We start from the raw sequence: 23,019 nt of genomic DNA, 5'->3' as shown, positions 1-23,019 counted from the left end.
TGCCACGGGCTGAGCCTGTCCCAAAGCTTCCCTCCACTGCTCAAAAACTAAGCCATCTTGCTGCGTTTAGCACTTCTCACCAGACCACCCACCCAGACACGGATACACAAACCACATGTGTGAGGAATGCTGTTCGGCTAGGAAATCAGTATCAGTATTTCAACCTTATTACTTGCACAGACGGCCCTTTTAGTGAGACTCATTTGTTTTATCTTTTCAATAGCTTTGATTATTTTCTTTTAATGGCCTGGATTTATCCTTTTCTACCCTTTTGAAGCTTCAGAACTCTGTGGTGGGGACTGCATGGGGTGGGAGACATGATTAGAAGGGGAAAATGAGCAAATAACTTTGCCTTTACTCACCGCCCATCTCCCACTCCCTGTGGGCACCTCCGATTCCGTGCAGATTGCCCAGTGCCCCAGTAGTCACCCTGAATTGTAAAAGTGGATTCAGGGAGCCTTCTCATTCAGGTGGTAGACTATTTGTGTTGTTTTAAGAGACATGGGGCCCAGTTATCATCATCAGAGTGTTTTTTGGTTTGTGCCCTGTATTTCTCTTGTTTGCTCCTAGGGACCACATTGGTTACCCTTCTTTAATTAAGGGGAAATTAAGACCAAAAGGCTGAGAGCCAGAGGCAATTTAACAACCTCTGGAAAAAATTGGAAATGCCTCTACAGAAGGGGACCGCATAAACAGGAAGGTGTGGATACTATTACCTGGCAGAGAAAGCAGAAGCTTTGGAATGTGCTCTGTGTTTTCTATTTGGGTGGTATCCCTGGCAAGGAAACCAATAAAATACACTTAGTTGCTCCACTAATCAGAGTAAAACAAGACCACTAGTTTTGAAGACTCCATGAATTACCAACCAGAGAGGTCTGGGGGTCAGGCTTGGCTACCTGTCATCTCTCTCCGGGTTTCCTTGCCTATTGAAATGGGGTCATAAATTAGAGAGACAGGGAGCAAATGTATTGGGGAAAACTATGTGGTGCACTGCACCCCTGGGTGAGTGTGCTTCACTAGGGCCAGGGGCTAATCTTGACCCTTTCTATACACTGGAGAAGGTATAAAGCCATGATTTCAAACAAAACTGAGTATGCTGCAACAAGGGAACAGATTAGTGCAATCCAATTACGGTCATTAGAAAGTTTTACTGCCACCCCAGCCCATCCGGGACTGATGCTTCCACACCTAAAATCAGTTCTGGGTTGATAACAGACAAAGCAGTCCACTGTAAGCCCCTAAATGGCTTATCAGCCTGAATGAAGATAAGGTCACTTCCTCAAATTGGATGTGAATCTCTTTACTATTAAGTAAGAGCATCGCATCCAGTTCCTTGGTCATTTGCCAAACTGAATGTATTTTATTCTCTTTGTTGTAGTTGTTCTCCTTGCTGTCTAATCAAGGTAGCAGTTCCTGCTGTGAAAGTAAATGCAGGGACTTTGTAAGATCGACTGTCTGGTTACAGCACACTGTTTCTGAACAAACACCTCCAAAAAAAGAGGGGAGAAAGAAAAAAATATCATGCACACATAGCCCAGTTTAAGCCGAGAATGTATCCCACCGCTTCGTGTTCCCATCTCTGCAGAGCTTAAAAAAAAAAAAAAACTATATATATACTGACTTTAGGACACAGAATGGTGCTAGACACGATGAACCCCTAAAATGAATGAGGCGTGTACTCTCTGCCTTCAGCTGGTTTTGGACACACTGTCCTTTCTCTGGATGCCTCAGATCTCCCCATCCATTCTTCTTTAGAAACAGCAGCACTTCTGGAGAAAAGGCTAGGGGCTTTTTCCTGTATGCAAAATAAAGCCAAACTTTGGTCAAATGACTCTTAGAAAAATCAGTACAATTATACATTTTTAAAATGGTGCTGCAATAGATTATGTGAGTTTAAGTAAAACACCTATTTCTATCAATCTCTACTTACATTTCAACATGGATTTTAGAGAAGGGAAATACATCTTATGGTGTGCCTTAAATTTACACAAAAGCATGTACACGCATACACAATGTATCTTTCAACATAACTACACATACACAGTCCATTAAAAAGATACTGACAGATTTATAAAATGTATTGGTCTTGCACTGTTAATCTCAATAATACATTTTCACTTAATTTATTTTTGCACTGCATGGTAGCTCTGGCCACCATTAAGGATCTGTCAGCATTTCCATCATAACTCTATTTTCAGAATACTGGAGTACAAGTGCCAAAATACATATTTACAGTTTACAGACAGCGGTGGCTTTGTCTTCCTTTTAAATTGACTTCTTCAATGCATCTTTACAAGGAATATTCAGGGATGGCAGAGCCTACATAATAAAAAGCATCATATAAAACAAAAGAGGTCAAAAGATGTAGACTTCCAGCCCAAGACTAAACTAAACCATGAGAATCGACTCCTTAACATTCACTGCAGCTGTAGTAGTCTCTACATCATAGTCATAGTTTTAGAGCAACAGTCCAAAGCAAGAGTACTCTGATAATATATATGTATATATATATGTATATATATATAAATATAGGAGCAGTACATAGCATTAGTACACAAAACGCTAAAGGTGGAAAGTAATAAGCAAACAGCAAATTACTCCAGAGCAGATCACTTCTACAGTGACAAAAATGAACACGAGCCACCAAACAGACACTGACCATTTCCAACACTGGACATCCAACTCCATTAAGTAGGCAGAGTTAAAACATTGAAGAGTAAAGTCTCTGTTAAACAAGTATATTAACTACATTTGTGGAGCTTGAAGTGGTAAATGGGATGTTATACAAGCCTAAATTGGTTTCTTCTCTCTCTCACTCTCCTTTTTTTTTTTTTTTTTTTAAAAATCAGGGGGGTTTAAAAAAAGATATAGGCAAAAAAAAATTTTTTTTGATTGAAGAAACTTTTTAGTGGAAGAAAACCAATTTTATTGGCTCTGTTCCACCAAAAGGTGAGTATTCAGATTAGAGAGATTTGCCTAGCAATTTTAAATGTTTAGGACACTCTCTTAGGAGATATTTTTTCCTAAAGTTTTTATCTCCTGAAGGTTTTATGTTCTTCCCTACTTTGACACTATATGAAAGCATGTATAGACATACCTATTTGTCTGTATTAAGATTGAGAGAGAGGAAGATTATGGTGAGGATCGTAAAATAGCTGCAAAATATTTTTGTTGCTAACACGACTGTTATATCCTAAGATAGAAGGACCCCCAACCCCACCAACACACATCCTGCTGCAAAACCAGAGGCAAAACCTAATTTATAAGGAGTTGGAGGGGTGGGATTTTTGTACATGTATTTTTCCCCGGCTAATCACTGAGGAAAATATTTTTTAAAGTTTATAATACTCTGGCTGGTTCAAACCACATTCACATTCATCCAATTAATTTTATTTGAAACATCTATTTATATATGTACACCAAAGAAATTAAACCCTGCCGTTTTCCCTTTGTGCTTAAGAAACCAGAGCCACTGGTAGAGTACTCATGTGTCGAAGATACTCCTAATAGGCTTCCAAGTTGGGTGTATATAAATGTGGCAGACTAAGCAGGTTACTTTAAGAGAAGTATTGTAACTACTTGAAATCAATTCAAAGGGATCTTTTTATTTCTGTATTTAAAAATTAGACGAGAGCAAGAGTACTTCAAAAAAAAATCAACGTGACTCTCTGAATTTTGTGAAAAACTTATTTTGCTATCTTGAGTAGTGGATGGGTTTTTCTGAATTTAATCAATTTACAAACTTACATTTTAAGATATTCTGAAGACATTAACTTTACTACCTAATTTTCAAGTCTAAAGTTTATCATGTGATAGCTGCCCTTCTTATTATCCCTTTTGTTTGGCCATTTTTTCTCTTAGTTTCTTGGTTAGTAACTTAAGGGAAAACAATTTTACATTGGCAAATCATAGGTTTTGCCCAACAATTTAGTTACAGAAATAAAAATGGCCCAAATTACATATATGCTTCTATTCTAGTTAAACTGCACAGATATATTAAACCATATACATTTCTGGTTTGATCAGAAGATGTGAGTTAGCAGTTTGAAGTTTTAAAATATTTTAAAAATTCGTAACATTTCCATATAAACATTACCCTCCCCTTCCAGCTATAAAGTTAAAAACAAAACACAACTGAAAGTACACAGTTCATCAGTCACCTAACGTCCAAAATGACTCAAAGTTTCTCTGCACATTGAGAAGTGGACTATACAACAAATGCTTCAAGTACGGTGCATGCCAATCATCATTACAAATCATATCATTATTGAGAAAGTACACTTGTCCTCTGGGAGGACACTTCAGAGAAATAATTTACAAGGAGCATGGCTGTATTATAATTTTTTAAAGAAAAAATAGTTTCTTTGGATAGAAAGAAACAGTGTAAAAAAATCCCCTTTTTAAAATGCAGAAATAACTCCATTATCAATCTGCATTTATATAACTGCCCAAAAGAATGGGTCTGGAAAGACCATTTTCTGTACAGACACTAGTTAATCTCTGTATGAAAAGACAGCATCTGGCATGGGAACAAACAAGGGAGATACTGGTCTATTAGCACACATAGAGACTTTCTTAAGGCTGACCCAGTGACGAACCTTTGGATCCAGAAGTATTTCTTCATTTCTCTTCTTTTCAGTTGAATTTCTAGTAAAAACTTGGAAAATGAGCTGTTTTTATTTTTCGTTTCTCCACTTGTGGAGAAGATAGAATAATGACGCCAAAAGTACTTTGGTTTTTTTTTTTTTCTTTTAAAAATAATTTGCTTTCTTTTGCATGCCACAGGACAGATTTCTAGTTTGAAAACAAGGGTATAACAAGAACAAAAATATCCCCCCATCCCCAACCATCTTTCACCAATACAAGAAATCCTTCTGGACACATTAGCAAGCGACTAAACAGGTATTGAACCACTGAATCTACAAGTTAATACATAATCTGTTATGGCAGAATAACCAAGAATTTTCCCCCAAAGAAAGATTTTAATTTTTTCAAATATAAAAAAGTCTAAGAGAATCATATATGAACAAACAAAAATCTCTGATTCCATGTTTTTAGGATAAAGATGAGCAACACACTGGCAGCTGAAGAAAGCTGAAACTCTTACTAATAAATAGATCCAAATTAAGAATTTCTACAACTTTTCTTTTTAGAAAACAGGACCAGAATTCCTTTTTTTTTTAAGTGATGATCCTGTGGAATGCCTTTACTTCCATATTCACCTAATATTGTAACAGTAAAACAGACACAAGAATGTTGATGACAGCTCAACAATGCTGGATTCAGGACATTTACAGATACACTTTTGTTTAAAAGTCCTACAAGTTTATTGACTAAGGCTAGACAGCAATTCATATGATCCTATTTGGTGCATTTTCTACCATGGTCCAAGATCATTACATGGATACAGCCAAGGACTGGGCCCCAACTTTCAGGAAAAAGACCACAAAGAAGAAAATCAAGGTGGCTATTTGGTCCCCCCAGTTGATAATCTGTGTCCTGGAACTGGAAAAACAAAAGGTGGAAAATACAGACTGCAACAAGTTAAAGGACTTGGAAAAAGTTGGTGGAAAGTGGCACAGTATACGAGTAAGGTCACTGGGCTTGGGATGGCAAGGGCGCTGCACTGAAAGAGCATCCACGGGACCAAGTACTTAGAATGTCTGATGGTGTCATTCCCTCAACGACTTTAGAATATCTGTATGCGATAATAAATAGATCAGTTATGTAATAAGGCAGTGTGTTGAATATGCATTTGTCCTGTGGAATGAACCACCACAGAGAGATACATGATACCATACACATTCTTTGAGTTTTCTTGTGTTGTGTTTGATTTGTTTGTTTTCAAGGCTATCCAGGCTAACTCTTCCCGGGGATTTCCTTGGAGAGAAGAGTGGTCCGCTGAGGCTGGTTTGCTTTAACCTCTCCTTTATCAAGAGATGATGACTGGCTTTAAAGAAAAATAAAGCTGAAGGTTGTTTGATTTTTATTTTTTTTTTCCCTTTTGGTTGCATCATTCTGAGTGTTTCCATATAAACAACAACGAAAAAATCACAACCAAAAAAAAAAAAAAAAAAAAAAAAAATAGTTTTTTATGCATCCAGTTGTTGTATCCTCAGGATGTTCCAGATGTTTCCAGGTAACTCTGTAGTTTACGGACTGTGGTTTTGTCCAGTGAGCAAAGATCAAAATCAAATGTTGTGTTTGTGATATGAAAGTGTCCAGTTTCTTCTATAAGGTTCACGATCTAGAGGAGTGAAGAAGAGAAAGTTTGGGCAATAAGCAGCACACATCAAAAAGCAAAGAGAGAGTAATAGAGGGGGGATCAAATATGAAATCAAGGGATAAACATTCTTATTTATAGAAAAAAGGTCCCATACCATGAATAGCATTAAACTGTCTCAGTCAACTTGGTAAGTCAAAGGTATATTAAGCCTTAGAAATTTCCAGTGAGAACCTGTCTTGCTTTTCATACCCTTTAAAATGATTCCTGCTTTCAAGTCATGAACAGAATATTTAACTGTGAGTGAGTAGTTAGCGGGAGAAAACATTTCAAGACCCTTTAAAAATTAGCTACTGACTCTACAGAGAATGATTATACATAGTAGATACACAACAAAACCCCCCTAGAAATAACAAAACTACTTAAGCACAAACACGCACACACACACTCATACCTATATAACATCATTTTCCTTTATCATTATATAATTGTTAATAATTTGGAAAATACAGGAACTCATCCCCCACCGCCCCCCCCAAAAAAAGAAAAAGAAACTGTCTACAATCCTACCCCCGAGACGATAGGTAGTGACCAGAGGGGCTCAAGGGAACCTTCCTGGGTACTGGAACTGTTTTGTTGTTTGATTTGGGTGCTGGTTACATAAGATATGGCCTTTTGGCGAAAATGCACCTTTCTGTGTGCTTTGTTATACCTCAACAGAAAAATAAAACATATACATTACTTTTAGTTGTGTTTAGTTGATTCCCCTGAATATCTTGGGGAGATTTTAAATATTTAAGATATTTAATTAAATAGAAATATTATCTAGAAAAAGAAAGGATGCCTATGTCCTGTCGTTTGGAATAGTTATACCTCATTTCTTCTTGTATTGGTTCTAACTTTCAGAAAAATGTTAAATGAAAGAGATGACGATTACTATTCTCTTGCCCTGGCTTTCAGGAGAACACTTCTGAAGTCTTAACATTAAGAACGATGTTGCTTATCAGTTTCAGAGATTCTTTTATCTTGCAAAGTGTCTTTTCATTTTTATTCTACTAACAGTTTTATTGGACATGGATGCTGTACCAGAGCAGTGTGGGTGTGAAGTAGGTGTGTTGGGGACAAAGTTTTTTTGGGAAGGGAGGAAAGTTAGTATCAGGGCGATAAGAAAATATTTGCACAGAGTAAGCAGCTGGCAAATTTCCACCTGATTTGAGTTGTCTATTATTCTCTTTCTAACACTTACTTCTGATTAACTTTAGGTCAATCTTAAAAAAGATAACAATTTTAATGATTGAGCCTATCATTTATTTAATGAAGTTTTAGATTACCTAATGCCAAGTTGAGTAACAGCAGAACTGAAACTTTTAACCTTCTCTTCTGACAATTAGCTTTCTTTTAAAAAATATGGTAAATTTGTGAGCTACTCCTTCTAGGTCAGTGGCTCCTAATAGAAAATGTGCTCCCCATTTCTGACATATTATTTGACTTCCACAATAGCATAAATACATATTCACCCTCAATCCAATTAACTACTCAGCTCCAGATTGAGCTGTTATTGTCTTACCCACTCTCAGGATCTATTTTTTAGGGATATAACTATGGCCTTAGTAATAAAACAAGCTACTGTCATAGTGGAAGCAATGACAGATGCTGCTAACTAACTCCCTAATATCCATTTATTCCTTATTTTTTATTAACAGAAGGCCGATTTTCTGACAGCTTCCCAGCTACAATGCTTGCCTCCCCAGACCTACTTGCAGCACTTGTCAGATGCTGCTATTTAAAATTTATTTGTCAGAACTCACTGTTTTCAGGAATATTTTTGAAAAGGGTATGGACAATGGGCATGTGTCTTTTGCCTTCTTTTCTTCTTCCTGTCTGCAATGAAAATGCAATGCTTGGAAGTGCAGCAGCTGTCTTCCCATTAAGTAGATGAATACAATATATGAAAGATAGAAGAACAGAAAGACAAGGAGCCTGTGTCCTCAGTGGCATCTTTTAAACCACTACCTCAACCACGGATTACTTACCTCCAGGCTTACTGTTATAGGTGAGGAGGGTGTCAGAAGGAAACCTTACTTGCTTAAACCACTAGACTCAATGTTGTTACATGCATCAAGACATTCTTAGAAGGTGTGCACCCAATTATGGTTAAAGTACTACATTTATGAAAAAATTTATCCAACAAGGTATTATTAAAACTAAAAGATCTAAAATGGACCCTTATTAATAGTAATAGAACTTTCAACAAGTCATCCACACATATCTACATACAGAACCACAAACACAGAGCTATGCCTACACAGAGACTTTTCATGCTAATCATATACTTCCTATATAATTAACATCAATTGAACTAAGAGTATGTATTTTCTGGAATAATTTTTTTTGCCATTTTGTGTAAAAATACTATGGATCTAGTGAAAATACGTAAATTTCGGGATGGAAACAAGTAGTCTCTTCAGAGCTATTAGAATTTCAAATTTATACAATGAAGGCAAATGACAAGCAGACCAGAATTTAACTCCTTTCCCCAGCCAGCTGATCAGGAGGTAATTGACAAAGCATTCAGAGCAGAGTTCTGTATTTGGCTTATCAAATTCCGACTCTGCTCGCTCTTTCAATGGCATTGGACAGAACATCATAACCTCTGAGCCTCAATTTTCTCATCTGTAAAATGGGAGTAATTCTACCTGTTCTACTTGTACAAGTTTGGACAGGTGATCAAACAAGATATCATAAGTAAAGCTTCTTACAAATGGTAAATTGCTACATAGGTCAGGATAACATGATTATGATTATCTTATAAACTGATCCTTAATTATGTGGGAGGTAACTAAACTGAGCATGAATTACAGACCTGATACTTTTTCCTCCCGGCCCCAATGAGTGTTAGCCATTTCATTAGCACTAAAATAAATGAGGCAAGAAAATGCCAGAAACTAAAACTCAGAAAGGCCTGCTTGAATAAAAAAAAGATAATTCATTCTTTTAAGAAAACAGTTTTCCATGACCCAATATAGTTACTCCCTAATATTTAACAGTAAATAGAAAACTGGGCAATAAAAAATCCCTTCTAGAAAAAAGCCACTTAATTTTAAAGCATATAAACACTTTTTCCCACTAGGAACTTCGGCCCGGGCATTTCTCATGTGTTGTACTATCTCGCAGATCTCCAGCACCTCCATACCACCCCCACCTCCTCTATCAGCATGCCGCGCCCTGCCTGCAGCCATACATGCACAATATAAAGGGGCTCGGATAAATCTAACTAAATGAGCCCCACATTTTTATGGGAGCCCATAAGAATATATCAAAGTAGATGCAGAGAAACAGCCTTAATGCAGTAGCAGTGGCAGCAGCTGGGGAGTTGGGAACTATTTGCCAAAGGGAACCGCATTAATGATTTGAATTATTAGAGCATATGCCCAATCCTCAATTAAGTAAGGGCTGCATAAAGAAAAATAAGTGTGCATTCCTTTCCAGGAATCCCGGTAGTCAGAGCATCAGAAACAACATTAACATGCTTTATTCCAATGACACAGGCCACAAAGCCTGAACACACTCCATGAGTGCCTGAAGAACTCCACTCTGCCTTTCTACGGGAATACGCTCACTGCTGATGCAGTGTGGCTTAACCTTGATGTGATTACTCTGTATCATAATGCAATAATTAATGTCTGTCCAAAATAATAATAATAGATAGAGTGACTGCAGATAAGAAAAACAGGCAACCCGGTACATATGGGTAGTGGAAAAGGAAGAGTGTATAAACTGCTGAAGTCATTCTTCAGATGACGGTTGTTGTGAAAGCATTCATGATGGATTATTTCCTGCCACATCAGCCTTTCAAGGGGTACTATGCAGGCTGTTGGATGCCTCATTTTGTTTTAAACAGGGTAAGATCCACTTGTCAGATCTGTGGCTCCCTTTCCCAATTTTTAATTATAAAAAAGTGGATGCATTGATATTAGTATGATTATACTTTCAAAAACCAGGGCTTTTTTCATGTGAAGCAGCCTCTTCACTGTGGGAAATAATGAACAGGCTTTGCTTTAACTGCTTCTGTATGAAGTGGAGCCAGGTCTGGGATAACACAGGTCTTCCCATAGAATGGCCTCTGCTATGGTCTGGAAGGCACTGTACACCACCACATAAAAATGTGTGCCCTTCCCTTGGTTAAGGGGCAGGCCATCAGGCTCCAATCTACAAGGGCTGTGGAGATATGACAAGTAATTTTCCAGGATGGAGAATAGCATTTAGAGCAGAAAACTTCTCAGGGAGGTTTCTCTGGGTTCTTAGAAGGAATATTCTAATAAGCCACGCATTCCCCATTCCCTGAAGACAATTCTAAAAGAATGATAGCTGGTTTCTAAATTGCTCTAAGGAAACCTGGTTTCCCACAGAGTTTTCTTCCCCCAGACTTGGATGCGAATCCCAGCTTAGAGCTCCATTGCAGGGGTTAAGATGTGTTCAATCTTACTTTCCAAGTAAATGTGGAACATGTGGTTTAAAGAGAAATCAAATTATTCATCAGTCCTAGGTAATCACTTCTCTTGGTTTGACTGTGTCTACTCTACTGTATTTATGCCCTTTGAAAAAGTGGCTTAGGAACACAGGCTCCTTGATCCAATGCTGTCTGTTCATTAAACTAGCTGCTGAGTGCCAGGACTGCATGCCCCCAGAGTAAAACAAGGCTATTAACCGCTTTTTGTGAGCCAAATAAAACTGTCAGACCAGATTTTTGGATAGGATGCATTTAACAGGGAAGGACCTAGATGTGATCCTGGGCCCACTAGAAATTCTGCTTCAGGTGTTTAAGTCTGCACAGCAAAGAATACGTAGACTTTGTGGAATGCATGCCATGAGATGAGCAGCCCTCAAGGTGGAGAATAACATTAGTCCTCAATAGTGCTATGTTTTACAAAAGGAATTAATTAAGCAGTAAACCGTGACAGGACATGCATCATGGTATCATAATCACAAGCCTCAGCTGCATTACAAGGCAAAAGGCCAAAGACTGAGAGCTTTCAACTGGCCTGGGAATGCAATTAGGGTGAAATGCTGTGTGCCCTGGAGTGCCTTTATGCCAGGTTAAAAATTCATAGATATTACTCTCTCCCTCTAGAATACTAAAATAATGCACTTGGATGGAATTCTCCAGTAAGCCACCTTCCTTCACAATTCTTTCAAAGGTAAAAATAAAGGACAGCATTAAATTGGGAATGCCAATGACATCCCAAGGTAAGATCTGCCCAACGGCCTAGTATCCTTGAATCACTGACTGGGCTTACTTTATGAAGATGACCCAGCCCTGCACAAACACCTGTCCCACCCTCCTATGAGACTTACTATGGACCCAGCGTAGGCATTAATAGCTTTATTGGACAATTGCTCCACAGCGGTTCAGAGCTAGTGTTTGGAAGAGATGGAAAGATTACACAATAGGTTTGCAATTAGCATTAAGTCAGTTAGCCCCAGATATTTGGTAAATGACAGGTAAAACAACATTTGGTTCTTAAAAAGAGGCCTAAGAAAAATATTAGCAAAGTACTAGACCACCACTTATGGTAGGCCACTCAAGTCCTGCTTCCTCGCCCATACTAACTAAAAAGAAACTGCAAGAAATAAACTCATCTGCAGTTAAGAATCACAGGTCTGTAGTCTTTTGTTCAAATCTAAAACTCTAGAAGGGTTAAAAAGCTTATCAGGCCAATCAGGAAACTTGGCAAGTTTGAGAGTGCATATTTATAGATTTAAGCAAAAATGTACACAGAATATAAATGTGACCGCCAGCCATTAAATGTTAAAAAAAAAAAAAAAAAAAAAACCAACACACAGCTGGGGTAGATTACGTACTAACTTCAAGTCATTTGAAAGTAGTAAAAAGAAAAAATTCAAACAGTAAAACAATCTACATATCTGCCCCACAATTTAGAACACACATTCTCCTCTTTGGGTGTTAAAAGAACATTATCAATAGCTGCTGGAAAGGCAACAGAGGCACACATCGTTAACTGGATGAAAACGAAAAACCACCCTTCTTATCTTCTCAAAACATCAAATTGTACTAATAGAAGTTTCCCCACTCTACAAGTATTCCACAATTGAGTTCATAATAATAGAATGTACGTTGTACAAGATAAGGGAAATGAAGAAAATATTTATTTTCCTTAGAATAGAATTGAAGGTTACTAAATTGACTCACAAATGTTTACAACACTTAACTCAAATTGTTATCACTATTTTCCCATGAAACCAGAAGTCTGGCCCCAAAGGTTTCTGCATTTCTACTGTCCCCTCCCTTAGCCCACATTACACCAGTCAGCTGAGGAATCACTACAATCCAGTATCACTTCCCAAACTGCCCAGTTCTCATCATCCACAGCACAAGAGGAGGGAGATAGTCGCCACAGAGCTCCAAAGCAGACTTCCAGGTGGCCTCAGAAATAAGAACCCTTCCCAAATACGTCTACACGTGGCATTCGCAGGGTTTTGATGGTATGGGGCTGCAGTGGCCTCCAGGTGCTATCACACTACCGCAGGACAAACCAGGCCTTGACGTTTCTGAAAAAGGTTGAGCTAAAAAGCATTTCTCACCTGCTGCAGAATGTGTCTTTCTCTCAGCGTCATTAACCTTCTGTGAAGCTCTACCAGTTCATCTAGGTATGCCTGAAAGAGAAGAAGGTCCCCCAAAAGAACAAGCACTTTAAGAAGTAGTTCAAAAATAAGTGAATATGTAAGAAAGAATACATAGGCAGCAGCTGGAGGTTTCTCATTATACCACTCTGGCCCAGGCTGTGTGGACTCAGTGCCCAAAGGCCTCTGCAGACCAAGCCTCTCTTGCACCAGCCATCACCTTTATCAAGCAAACTTTAAAAAGGAAGTTGGAGGGAATTTTTGGACTTAACTGTTCTTATGAAGACTCAAGTCAGTAGACTCACTTTCCTCCAACAATATCTCTACAAAAGGTAGGGAAATTCAGTGCTAAATTGTGAGTTTAAACATATCAAAAGCTACTTTCATTTTTTTCACTCTTGAATCTCAGAAGGTTTCTAAGAGAAAAACTTCTAAGTTTGAACATGAAAGCAACAATGTACATTACCAATTAAGTCAGGGCAATTTTGTGGTGTGGGGTTTTTCTTGTTTGTTTTGCTTTTGTTTTAAAAAGACTTCGTGGTCATACCAAGCATTGCTAGTAAACAATGCTAGCAAGTGACACAAAAAAGAAGAATGTCTTATGAAAAACAGGGAGCACTAACTAATCAGCATCTGATTTGTGAAGAGCTCTCGCCTGAAACTGCAGAGGGGACACCTCTCTTTCCATATGCTCAGACTTGGGAGTCTTTGTAAGTGTAACTGTATGGGTGCCCCCAGCACCATGTGCAATAAAGACAAAGGAAAAGATTTGTGAAGCATTACAGAGGTCTGCTCTGGCCTTACAAAGTAGGATTAGGGCCCTACCCAAAACAGGTAACTTAACCCCACCAGGTCTTGCAGTCAGATTTCAGATGCATGATGCACACTCTGGGAAAGCACACTGCACTACTATCAAATGTCTTGCTCACCTACATCTGAGATTCCTTAACCTGCAACCTCTACACAATCCTCTTACTTCCCAATTCAATGTGCCTGAAATCCCTTGGTAACGTAGGCATCATGGCAAATGACAGCATGAGGCCAAGCATAACACTGAAGACATAAACAAGACATGGAAAATAAACTACAAAGCACTGGGATGAAATACTCATCATTTAGGCATCTTGGACACTTTGATGAAAAAAATGAAACAAGAACCTGCAAAGATGATCAAGGGGAACAGAAAGAAGCAGAAGACTTGTCAGTGTTGAAGTCCTCCTAGTAACAGACTGGAAACCTACCTTGTCACATTCACCATTCTTTATTTGCTTATCTGATTTGCTTTGCTTTATTGGACTTTTCACTTCAAGAATCTAGAGATCAAAGAGAACACTGTGTTAAATTTTATTTCAAGCATCTCTTAGCTAACTAGCCACATAAACAAAGGCACTCACTAAATGAAATATACAGAAGCATTAACTATCCAAATAGCATTTATTTTCTGTACATTTTCCTTCTTCTCTCTAATCTTATTTTCCTTGCAAAATAAGTTACTTGGATCTGAAATGCTGAGTCAGAGTAGTGGAACTAAAAAAAAAGTTGATGATAAGGAAATTGATCTAAGCTTCCAAGGTTGCTTCTCTTTTGCAACAAGACTCTCACCATATGTATAGCAGCTGAGTTATACCGAGATTATAGTTCCCTCTGGCAAGAATATTTTTCCTATTCATTCTGCTGTTTCAGCATGACTACTAGTGTTCAGTATGCTAGGGATGATGAAAACAAATACTCAAGTGCCCTTTTTAGTACCTAACTTTCACATTCTAAAAATTACTCATATATGCTAAACTGATGTAGCTTTGGAAATGAAGATGGCCATGAGTTATACTGGTTGCTCCCAATTTGGGATCCTCCAACTCAAGAAATAAAGAGATAGGACTATCTTCTGTCTTTTAAGAAATGATGTGTTTACCCTTGGTAAAACACTAAGTGCCTTTCCTTTTATCTGGACTGATTACAACTTAAGTTATGAATAGTTTTACATATTATATAGAAGCTTTGGTGGGAAACTATGTTTCTACTTAATAAAAAGGAGAAGAAAATTATTTCTTAATTAACGCAGCTGATTTCTTTAACAGCATCTTCAAAACTGGGGATTAAAAGGGAAGTATTTTTAAATGGCCCTCATTTGAAAAAGCTAAGAACCACTAAATTTATAAATAATGAGTATTTACAAATGTGTATGAACATAAAAAGCAAAGAAATTTGTCTTTTTCATTATAACTCATTATGAAATGAGTTTCTATAATTGGAGACTAATATTAAAGGAGGAAAATTCCAAATAAAGGAATAATTTATCCTAAGAAGTTTTATATTCCCACTGTTCTCTTTACCTATTCTCTGCCCTAACGTAGTAACAGTTCTGTCCACAAGTCTACCACACTCCATAACATAAAGATTTTAAGAATGAGTCCACTGTAGTGGCAAGAGCACCGATTAGGCTCAGAAGTCCAAGTTCAAGTCCCAGCCTTATCATTTAATATTTCTGGACGGCAAAGGATGAAATGGCAGAGACGAACAAGTTAGCACCCAGATTCCCACTCAGCTTTAACATTTTTTACTACTAATAAACATTTTACTGGATGAAAATAGGAACATGACATCCTGGAAAAGACCAAATACTCCTGAAAGGGCATATGTTTATTTTAATTGAGAATAATACACAGGGAAAAAGTGCCCTTCTAACAGTCTTTCCTGAGAATCATACTTTTTTCATTGTTTTTAATATGAAGATAACCAAATGACTAATTTGACCAGGCTAACTTAAAAGACAATACTTTTGGCAACACAAGGAAATTACTTGTTAGCAGAGGCAAGGCAATCATTTTTAACATGCTCCACTGTAAGGGAAACCAAATACTCCACTGCATTCAGAATTTCTTCCTCCATTGTTGTTGGAAGAGAGACCTCAAGGGAAAAATCAGTGCTGAGACCTAGGAGTAAGTAGGTCAGTAGATGGCACTCCTCGCCAACTCAGTTGCTGGGCTGGGCATGCAGAGACAATCTGCTGAGATTTCAGGCAAGAAAGGAAAAAAAAAGTGCCTGCCTGCTTGCCTTGTGTATTACAGAACTGAATTTTGTTCCCATCATATCCTGCTGACTCCCACGAACCCCTCCTCCAACTCCCTGCACTCTGGGTGTTGAAGTGACTTGAGGACGCTGTATTTGCAATAGAACTTTGCTAACTAGGCTTAGAGAGTTCTGCCACATTTTCTTCAAAGCAGAAAATAGAACATTTGGATGCTTAAGTCCCACCCCACACATTCCGTAAGTGCTACAGCACAGAAGGCCAAAATACATTGAAATCCTAGTTTCTTTCTTCTGAAGCTGCAGTGGCAGGAACAAAAGCTCCGGGTGTCAGTGACCCGCCTCAAGTTACTGAGTGGCTGCCCAGAGAGGGCTCAGTTAATCTTCCTTCTTTGATCTCTCGCTGCTCCAAAATAAACAGCTTTGTCAAAACCTCATTCTGAGAGAGCTCAGCCCTGCTGAAGACAATTGTTTTATTTATGATCATTTCTTATCTTTAGGGAAACAACTTCAGAATAAAAAAGTACAACACCTTGTCTTCCACAGGCTTATTTTAAACCAGTTTGACTGGATAGACTCTTTTTAATTTCATTCAACATGCCTTTCAGGCTGATAGGTGATTTATGATATTCTGAATATTGACTTGCGTCCAGTGGATCACTTCCTTCCTTCAAGTCCTTTCTCCCCTCCCTCCCCACCAGGCTTTTGGCTAAAAAAGATGTATTTTGTTTTTGTTTGACATTCACATAAAGGAGGTTTGGAGTGAAAAAACCATCTCTGTTTAAAATGATGCAACACTCTTTATTATTCCCTTTTAAACTGTACTGAGAAGCAAAGCCACCTAGACTGCCTAGCTACTCCATGTATAGATACAGTAGTATCTGAAAATAGAAGAATTGTGGTTTAGTAGCACTTCTGTCTTTAATCTGAGGAAATGTCTTGAAAAACTTTCAAGATTATTTTTTTCTGTATCCCTTTATGAAGAATGACAACTCAGTTATGGACAGATAGATATCTTTCATGCTAATGACAGTGGCTCCCAACAGTACTCAGGTTAATTACTTGCTTGGTTGATGTGTGAGTCTATGTTCACTTTTATTCAGTATGAAAATGATTGACTCCATTAGTACTTCCCCTCTTCTCTAGTCCCTGGAAGATTTGAGAAAAGGCAGTGGACAATTCGGCTTTGCCTGGTACTTAACCAAACTCAGAGATCATTATCAATTCATAGAGAGAGAACGGACAAGGAGTATGGAAGAAGGAAACTCAGAGTCTTCCCATTTTGGAGTTAGTCCTTCCGAGTATGTTCTCAATTCTTTAATGTGAAAATTCAGATTCATGCTCTCTCGCTATCCCTGTCTCTCTCCCCCTACTTTACTCTCTCCCTCCTGCGCACATACACACACATTCAAATATGACTAAAAAGTCATTCCAGAGTAAAATTTGATTGCTTTTTAAGAAATTTTTACTCTCTTACATCATCACCATAGAGAACTAAGATATACTAGTAACTTTTTTAAGTCCCAGAAGCTTGTCTTAAAGGGATAGTACCACACCTGACCTCAATGCAAGTAACTTGAGGGAGCTAAGAAATCAACACTAAACAAAGTTTTAAAAACCTGTTCTTGTCCTCTCAGCTCTGAGACATAGTACTAAGGAGGTAACCTCTCTTGTGACACATGTATTTCCTAACCCAGACTACCTAAAAGTAGAAGCACATGGACTTTCTTATCATGCTTACAGGTGCATGGAGAAAGCGACACATAATAGAGTATTACTGGCAGACTGACGATTCACATGTGTGAAGTGGCATTTGCCAAATAAACACGCCAAAGAACCAGGGGTATGCTACTTAATCAGATAAGGTCACTTTTATCCTCTCCACATAGATGCTAGCCGTTTTGGTTTTATTTTGCTAGACAGGTGAAAAATAGTCTGACAAAGAGTCTAAACCTTTCCCTAAAGCCAAGGTCAGTTCAAGACTGCCTATTCAGGAAGGGCTTAAGGGCAGCCATAAGGTTTGAAGAGCATAAAGGGAGCTTGCTGGAGCTGCATTCCCTGGCAAGCCCACTCTTCACTGTGATTAGGAGAGATACTGAAGGAAATTAGTAAGGGGCACAAAAGCAGAGCCTAATGCCCTTCCCTCCTGGCGCTGCCACTGCTGTGCCCCTGATGTATTGTAGCTCGGATACACCACCCACTAGATGCAGAAATCAAGTTGAAACCGGCTTAAGTTGGATATAAAAATATCGTCAAGGTAAAAATTCTGTCCTAATGCCAGTTCTCACTGAAGCACAAATTTATGAAAGGATCCCAAATTATCTAGTTAACCAGTCCAGTGTTCTCAGATGACTGGCCATGATGCATATATCCTTCCTCTTTTTACTTTCCTCTGAAATGCCTTACTTGTGGTGGCAGGAATCCACACCAGAGGTAAAAGATGGCTGGCCCTGAAGATGGGGAAGAGCCAGAATATGGAAAAAGAAGTAAATAAGTCGCTGAATACCCCATCTGCAACAGATAATGAGGCTGGACTTCGATTTTTATGTAGGACACAAAGAAACTGCAGTTGAACTCTAGCTGGTACAATAAAGAGCACTAGTACCATTGCTGCTTAACAAGAATGGATTTGCATTATAGACAAACCTTATAAATGAGGAAGTTTATACTATAAGAGATCTTTGTTAGTGCTTTAAATAAAATGCAAAATGAAATGGTCTTCAGCTATACACTAACATTTTCCAAGTAACACAAAGACCACAAATTTAAGGGTAAGACTATTTAAAATTGAAGGACACCTGTGAAACATAATATTTTCAGAAAAACACAGTTTAGTTTTCAAGTTAATATTTGTATAATAACTTGAATTAAGCATTTATTGTAGAGGTCATAGAAAATCTGTTGAAACAAAAAGATAGGAAAAACTATGGTAATAAGAGTATCAACTCAATGCTCAGTGAGGCTTTTACATTGTTCATGACACTGAAAATAGTTTATTTTAGTTGGTAAAGAAAATATCCCAATCTAATTTATTTAACAAATGCTCTGTATCATAGCCTTCAAAGTTCTGCCTAGGTCTTATCCAAATAATCATGTTTTAGTTGACTATCAAATTAATACACTTTCCTTTAGCTCAAGTTGTAACAATAATGATAATGACCATTATCTTCTCCGCATTTTATTAATTATTCCTTAAAATCCCAAGTAATCATCCTTTTTTCTTGGACGAAAAATCTGAGGTCGACCACCTATAATAATGAACTATCATCAAATGAGTACCAAGTCGGGGCTGGGTACTGCCTTTTACTCTTTAGGTATATTATCTGTCACCTTCCCAATAACATTAAAGGTAATATTAATGTCATTTAACAGATAAGAAAACTGAGAATCAAAAGCTAAAAGTTAATTTCCCACCAGTAAATTACCAGTAGGAAAGAACCGGGGCTTTATACTAGCCCCAAAGGTCATATTCTTCCTAATTAAGGCACCTACTTACTGCTGAGGTGTAAAGTATATTGAAATCAGGAGTAAATGGGCAATACATTTTGTCACGCTCTCTTATTGCACTACTTAATTAAACCGTCCAGTGGAACACACTCATCTTCTCATGACAACAGAAGCTCTTTACCCTAACTACGTGTTTATTCCAAAGGCTGTGGCTTCCCATCTATCTGGCATCAAGAGAAGTTTGTTTAAAATTCAGGGGTGAAAACTTTCGCATGCTTTGTAAAAATGATTACACCTAGCTCTGCAGAGTCTTGAAAAGTGCAAACCCCACAATTTACCTGGTTGTTGTTGGTTTTTAATAAGGGCGGTGGAGGTTCGTGATGTAGGGGTGAAGAAGCAGAACTGCTTTCACTATCACTGCCATCACTTAAGCTAACTCTGAAAAGAAATAGAGACAAGTTATCCACATCATTACAAACAGATGATTCTTGAAATACCCACAGAAATAGGTGCGGAAAACACAGAATCCATCCAATATCCTTGACAAGTTCATTTTAACTCACTACCGCTAACATGTATTGGGGCTTACTTTGTATCTGGAACTGTGTTAAGTGCTATACCTGCCATTTCTCTATTTCAATATCTCCTATTTCACAGATGAGTAAACTGAGACTTAGAAAGACTGGGTCACTCATCTAGGGTCACCTAGGTAAAAGTGGTGGCTCTGGAATTCAAATACAAGCAATGTGGCCCAAAGTTAGTGCTCAGCCATTATACTTTACACAAGGACAGCAAATTAGACAGTTTGTAGGTTACTATCTTTATTTTCCTTTCCTCCTACCAATCTGCTACAGATGAAAAAGTCACAAACATGGCTAGAATACAGGCTGCAGGGGAAGAAGCAACTGCATAAATGAAACTTCATGAAGAACGTGGAAAACTCTGCACCACTGACAGCAGAGTGGCACCTAAGGAACGAACGGGTGGAGCCTGGCATGCTGGGACCAATACCAATCATTTCTACTGTGCCATTATTCAAGGCTGTCTCTAGTTCTGAACACTGATACAACAATTCGTTGGAAATATGCTACAGCAACAGAAAGAAACAGTATGTTTGGGATATATGCTTTAGAAAACTACAATGTGATTATGGAGGTAGAGATTGGAGTGATACAGCCTTGAGTCAAGGAGTGTGGGGACCTCCAGAAGCTGAAATAAGCAAACAATGGAGTTCCCTGCCAAAGTTCTGCTGCTATTTTAATTCCAGCCCCATAAGACTTTGTTCAAACTTTGGGCCTCCAGAACTATAAGAGAATAAATTTCTTTTTTTTTTTAACTACTAAATTTGTGATAATCTGTTATAGACCCATTAGGAAATTAATACATCATCTAAAACCTTAAAGATAGAAAAGCAAAACTTTTCTTATTAAGCATTTTTCTAAATTAAGAAAAATCCGTAACAAACTAGATTATCAAGAGAAAATAAATGAACAGAAAATCAGTGAAATCAAAAGCTGGCTTCTTGAGATCAGTTGAAATTCAGAAAACTCTACCCAGACTAATCAGCAAAAAAAAAAGTTATAAGACACAACTTGCCAATATTAGAAGTGACAGAGCAAACAGTACAACAGAATATACTGATATTAAGTGAATAAAAGGGAATATTAGGAACAAATTTATCACCATAAATTCAACCCAGATGAAATGAATCAATTCCCTAAAAAATAAAAATCATCAAATCTCTCTCCTGAAGAAATATATTCCCTGAGCAACACTGTATCTATTAAGGTAACTGAAATTATAATAAACAACAAAAACTTTTCCCTAAAAAAAAATTCCTTGTACAAGTCACAGATGGTTTCACTGATTAATTCTGTCATATACTTAAAGTCTAATACCAGCTCCACATAAACTCTCCCAGTAAACAAAATCTAAGTATTGTAACTGATGTCCCATGTATTAAGGTATCTTTTCTTCCTGGCTGATGAAGACATAGTCTCTCTAAGCCATGTGTAAGCTTTGGGAACTGAATGGCCTGCTGGTTTTTGATTATTCTTTTCCTGGCCCTGTGGAGGCTTCCACCATGGATATGGAGATGCATGCTTTGCCAGAAACATGAAGGATACCTCTACAGATCTCTAAAATTCTCTTTACTGCTTCCTCTTACTCAAACTAGACCTACAATCTCTGACTCTATAACCCAGCAGGACTTTCAGACTTCCCCTTAAGTTCTTCCTTCCTGCACTATGTCTTGGAACCTACCTCCAACCAGCGCACTAGAACCATTAGGGACTTACCCTTACTGATTTTCCTTTCCTCGGAGATCACAGCCCTTATAGAGCCTATTGTCCAATGTTTGAAAGAATGTTGTTTACAATATTTTCTTTGCTTTTCGAGTTTACAGTAGGAGTTCGATTTCTTTATTATTATTATACTTTAAGTTCTGGGATACATGTGCAGAATGCACAGGTTTGTTACATTTGCCATGGTGGTTTGCTGCACCCATCAACCCGTCATCTACATTAGGTATTTCTCTAATGCTAACCCTCCCCTATCCTCCTACCCCCTGACAGGCCCTCTTGTATGATGTTCCCCTCCTGTGTCCATGTATTCTAATTGTTCAACTCCCACTTAGGAGTGAGAGCATGAAGTGTTTGGTTTTCTATTCCTGTGTTAGTTTGCTGAGAATGATGGTTTTCAGCTTCATTCATGTCCCAGAAAATGACATTACTCATCCTTTCTTACAGCTGTATAGTATTCCATGGTGTATATGTGCCACATTTTCTTTATCCAGTCTATCACTGACAGGCATTTGGGTTGTTCCAAGTCTTTGCTATTGTGAACAGTGCTGCAATAAACATACATGTACATGTGTCTTTATAGAATGATTTATCATCCTTTGGGTATATACCCAGTATGGGATTGCTGGGTCAAATAGGATTTCTGGTTCTAGATCCTCAAGAATCGCCACACTGTCTTCCACAATGGTTGAACTAATTTACACTCCTACCAACAGTGTAAAAGCTTTCCTATTTCTCCACATCATCTCCAGCATCCCGACTTTTTAATGATCACCATTATAACTGGTGTGAGCCGGTATCTCATTGTGGTTTTGATTTGCATTTCTCTAATGACCAGTGATGATGAGCATTTTTTCATGTTTATTGGCCACATAAATGTCTTCTTTTGAGAAATGTCTGTTCATATCCTTTGCCCACTTTTTGATAAGGTTGTTTTTCTCTTGTAAATCTGTTTAAGTTCCTTGTAGATTCTGGATGTTAGCCCTTTGTCAGATGGATAGGTTGTAAAAATTTTCTCCCATTCTGTTCATTGCCCGTTCACTCTGATGACAGTTTCTCTTGCTGTGCAGAAGCTCTTTAGTTTAATTAGATCCCATTAGTCAATTTTACCTTTTATTGCCATTGCTTTTGGTGTTTTAGTCATGAAATCTTTGTCCATGCCTATGTCTTGAATGGCACTGCCTAGGTTTTCTTCTACGGTTTTTATGGTTTTAGGTCTTAGGTTTAAATATTTAATCCATCTTGAGTTAATTTTTGTATAAGGTGTAAGAAAGAGGTCCAGTTTCAGTTTTCTGCACATGGCTAGCCAGTTTTCACAACACCATTTATTAAATAGAGAATCCTTCCCCATTGCTTGTTTTTGTCAGGTTTGTCAAAGAT

General features: G+C 37.9%; 1 protein-coding gene across 4 annotated transcripts in view; it reads right to left on the bottom strand.

Annotated features, from left to right (window-relative positions):
* Window positions 1-2,903: 2,903 nt before the first annotated feature.
* MLLT3 (MLLT3 super elongation complex subunit) overlaps window positions 2,904-23,019 on the bottom strand; it is a 269,552-nt gene continuing 249,436 nt past the window's right edge. For all 4 annotated transcript variants that reach the window (XM_032300090.1, XM_032300091.1, XM_032300092.1 and 1 more), the window contains 4 exons: window positions 19,678-19,777; window positions 14,107-14,178; window positions 12,827-12,898; window positions 2,904-6,247 (listed from right to left, as the gene is read on the bottom strand). In XM_032300090.1, coding sequence (XP_032155981.1) covers window positions 6,116-6,247; window positions 12,827-12,898; window positions 14,107-14,178; window positions 19,678-19,777 — 376 coding nt within the window. In that variant the 3' untranslated portion in view covers window positions 2,904-6,115. The remainder of the gene's footprint in view (window positions 6,248-12,826; window positions 12,899-14,106; window positions 14,179-19,677; window positions 19,778-23,019) is intronic.

Source organism: Sapajus apella, unplaced genomic scaffold, assembly GCF_009761245.1.
Source record: "Sapajus apella isolate SASKATOON/1434 unplaced genomic scaffold, GSC_monkey_1.0 scaffold42, whole genome shotgun sequence".
Taxonomy (NCBI): domain Eukaryota; kingdom Metazoa; phylum Chordata; class Mammalia; order Primates; family Cebidae; genus Sapajus; species Sapajus apella.
This window is presented reverse-complemented; position numbering and strand designations above follow the sequence as displayed.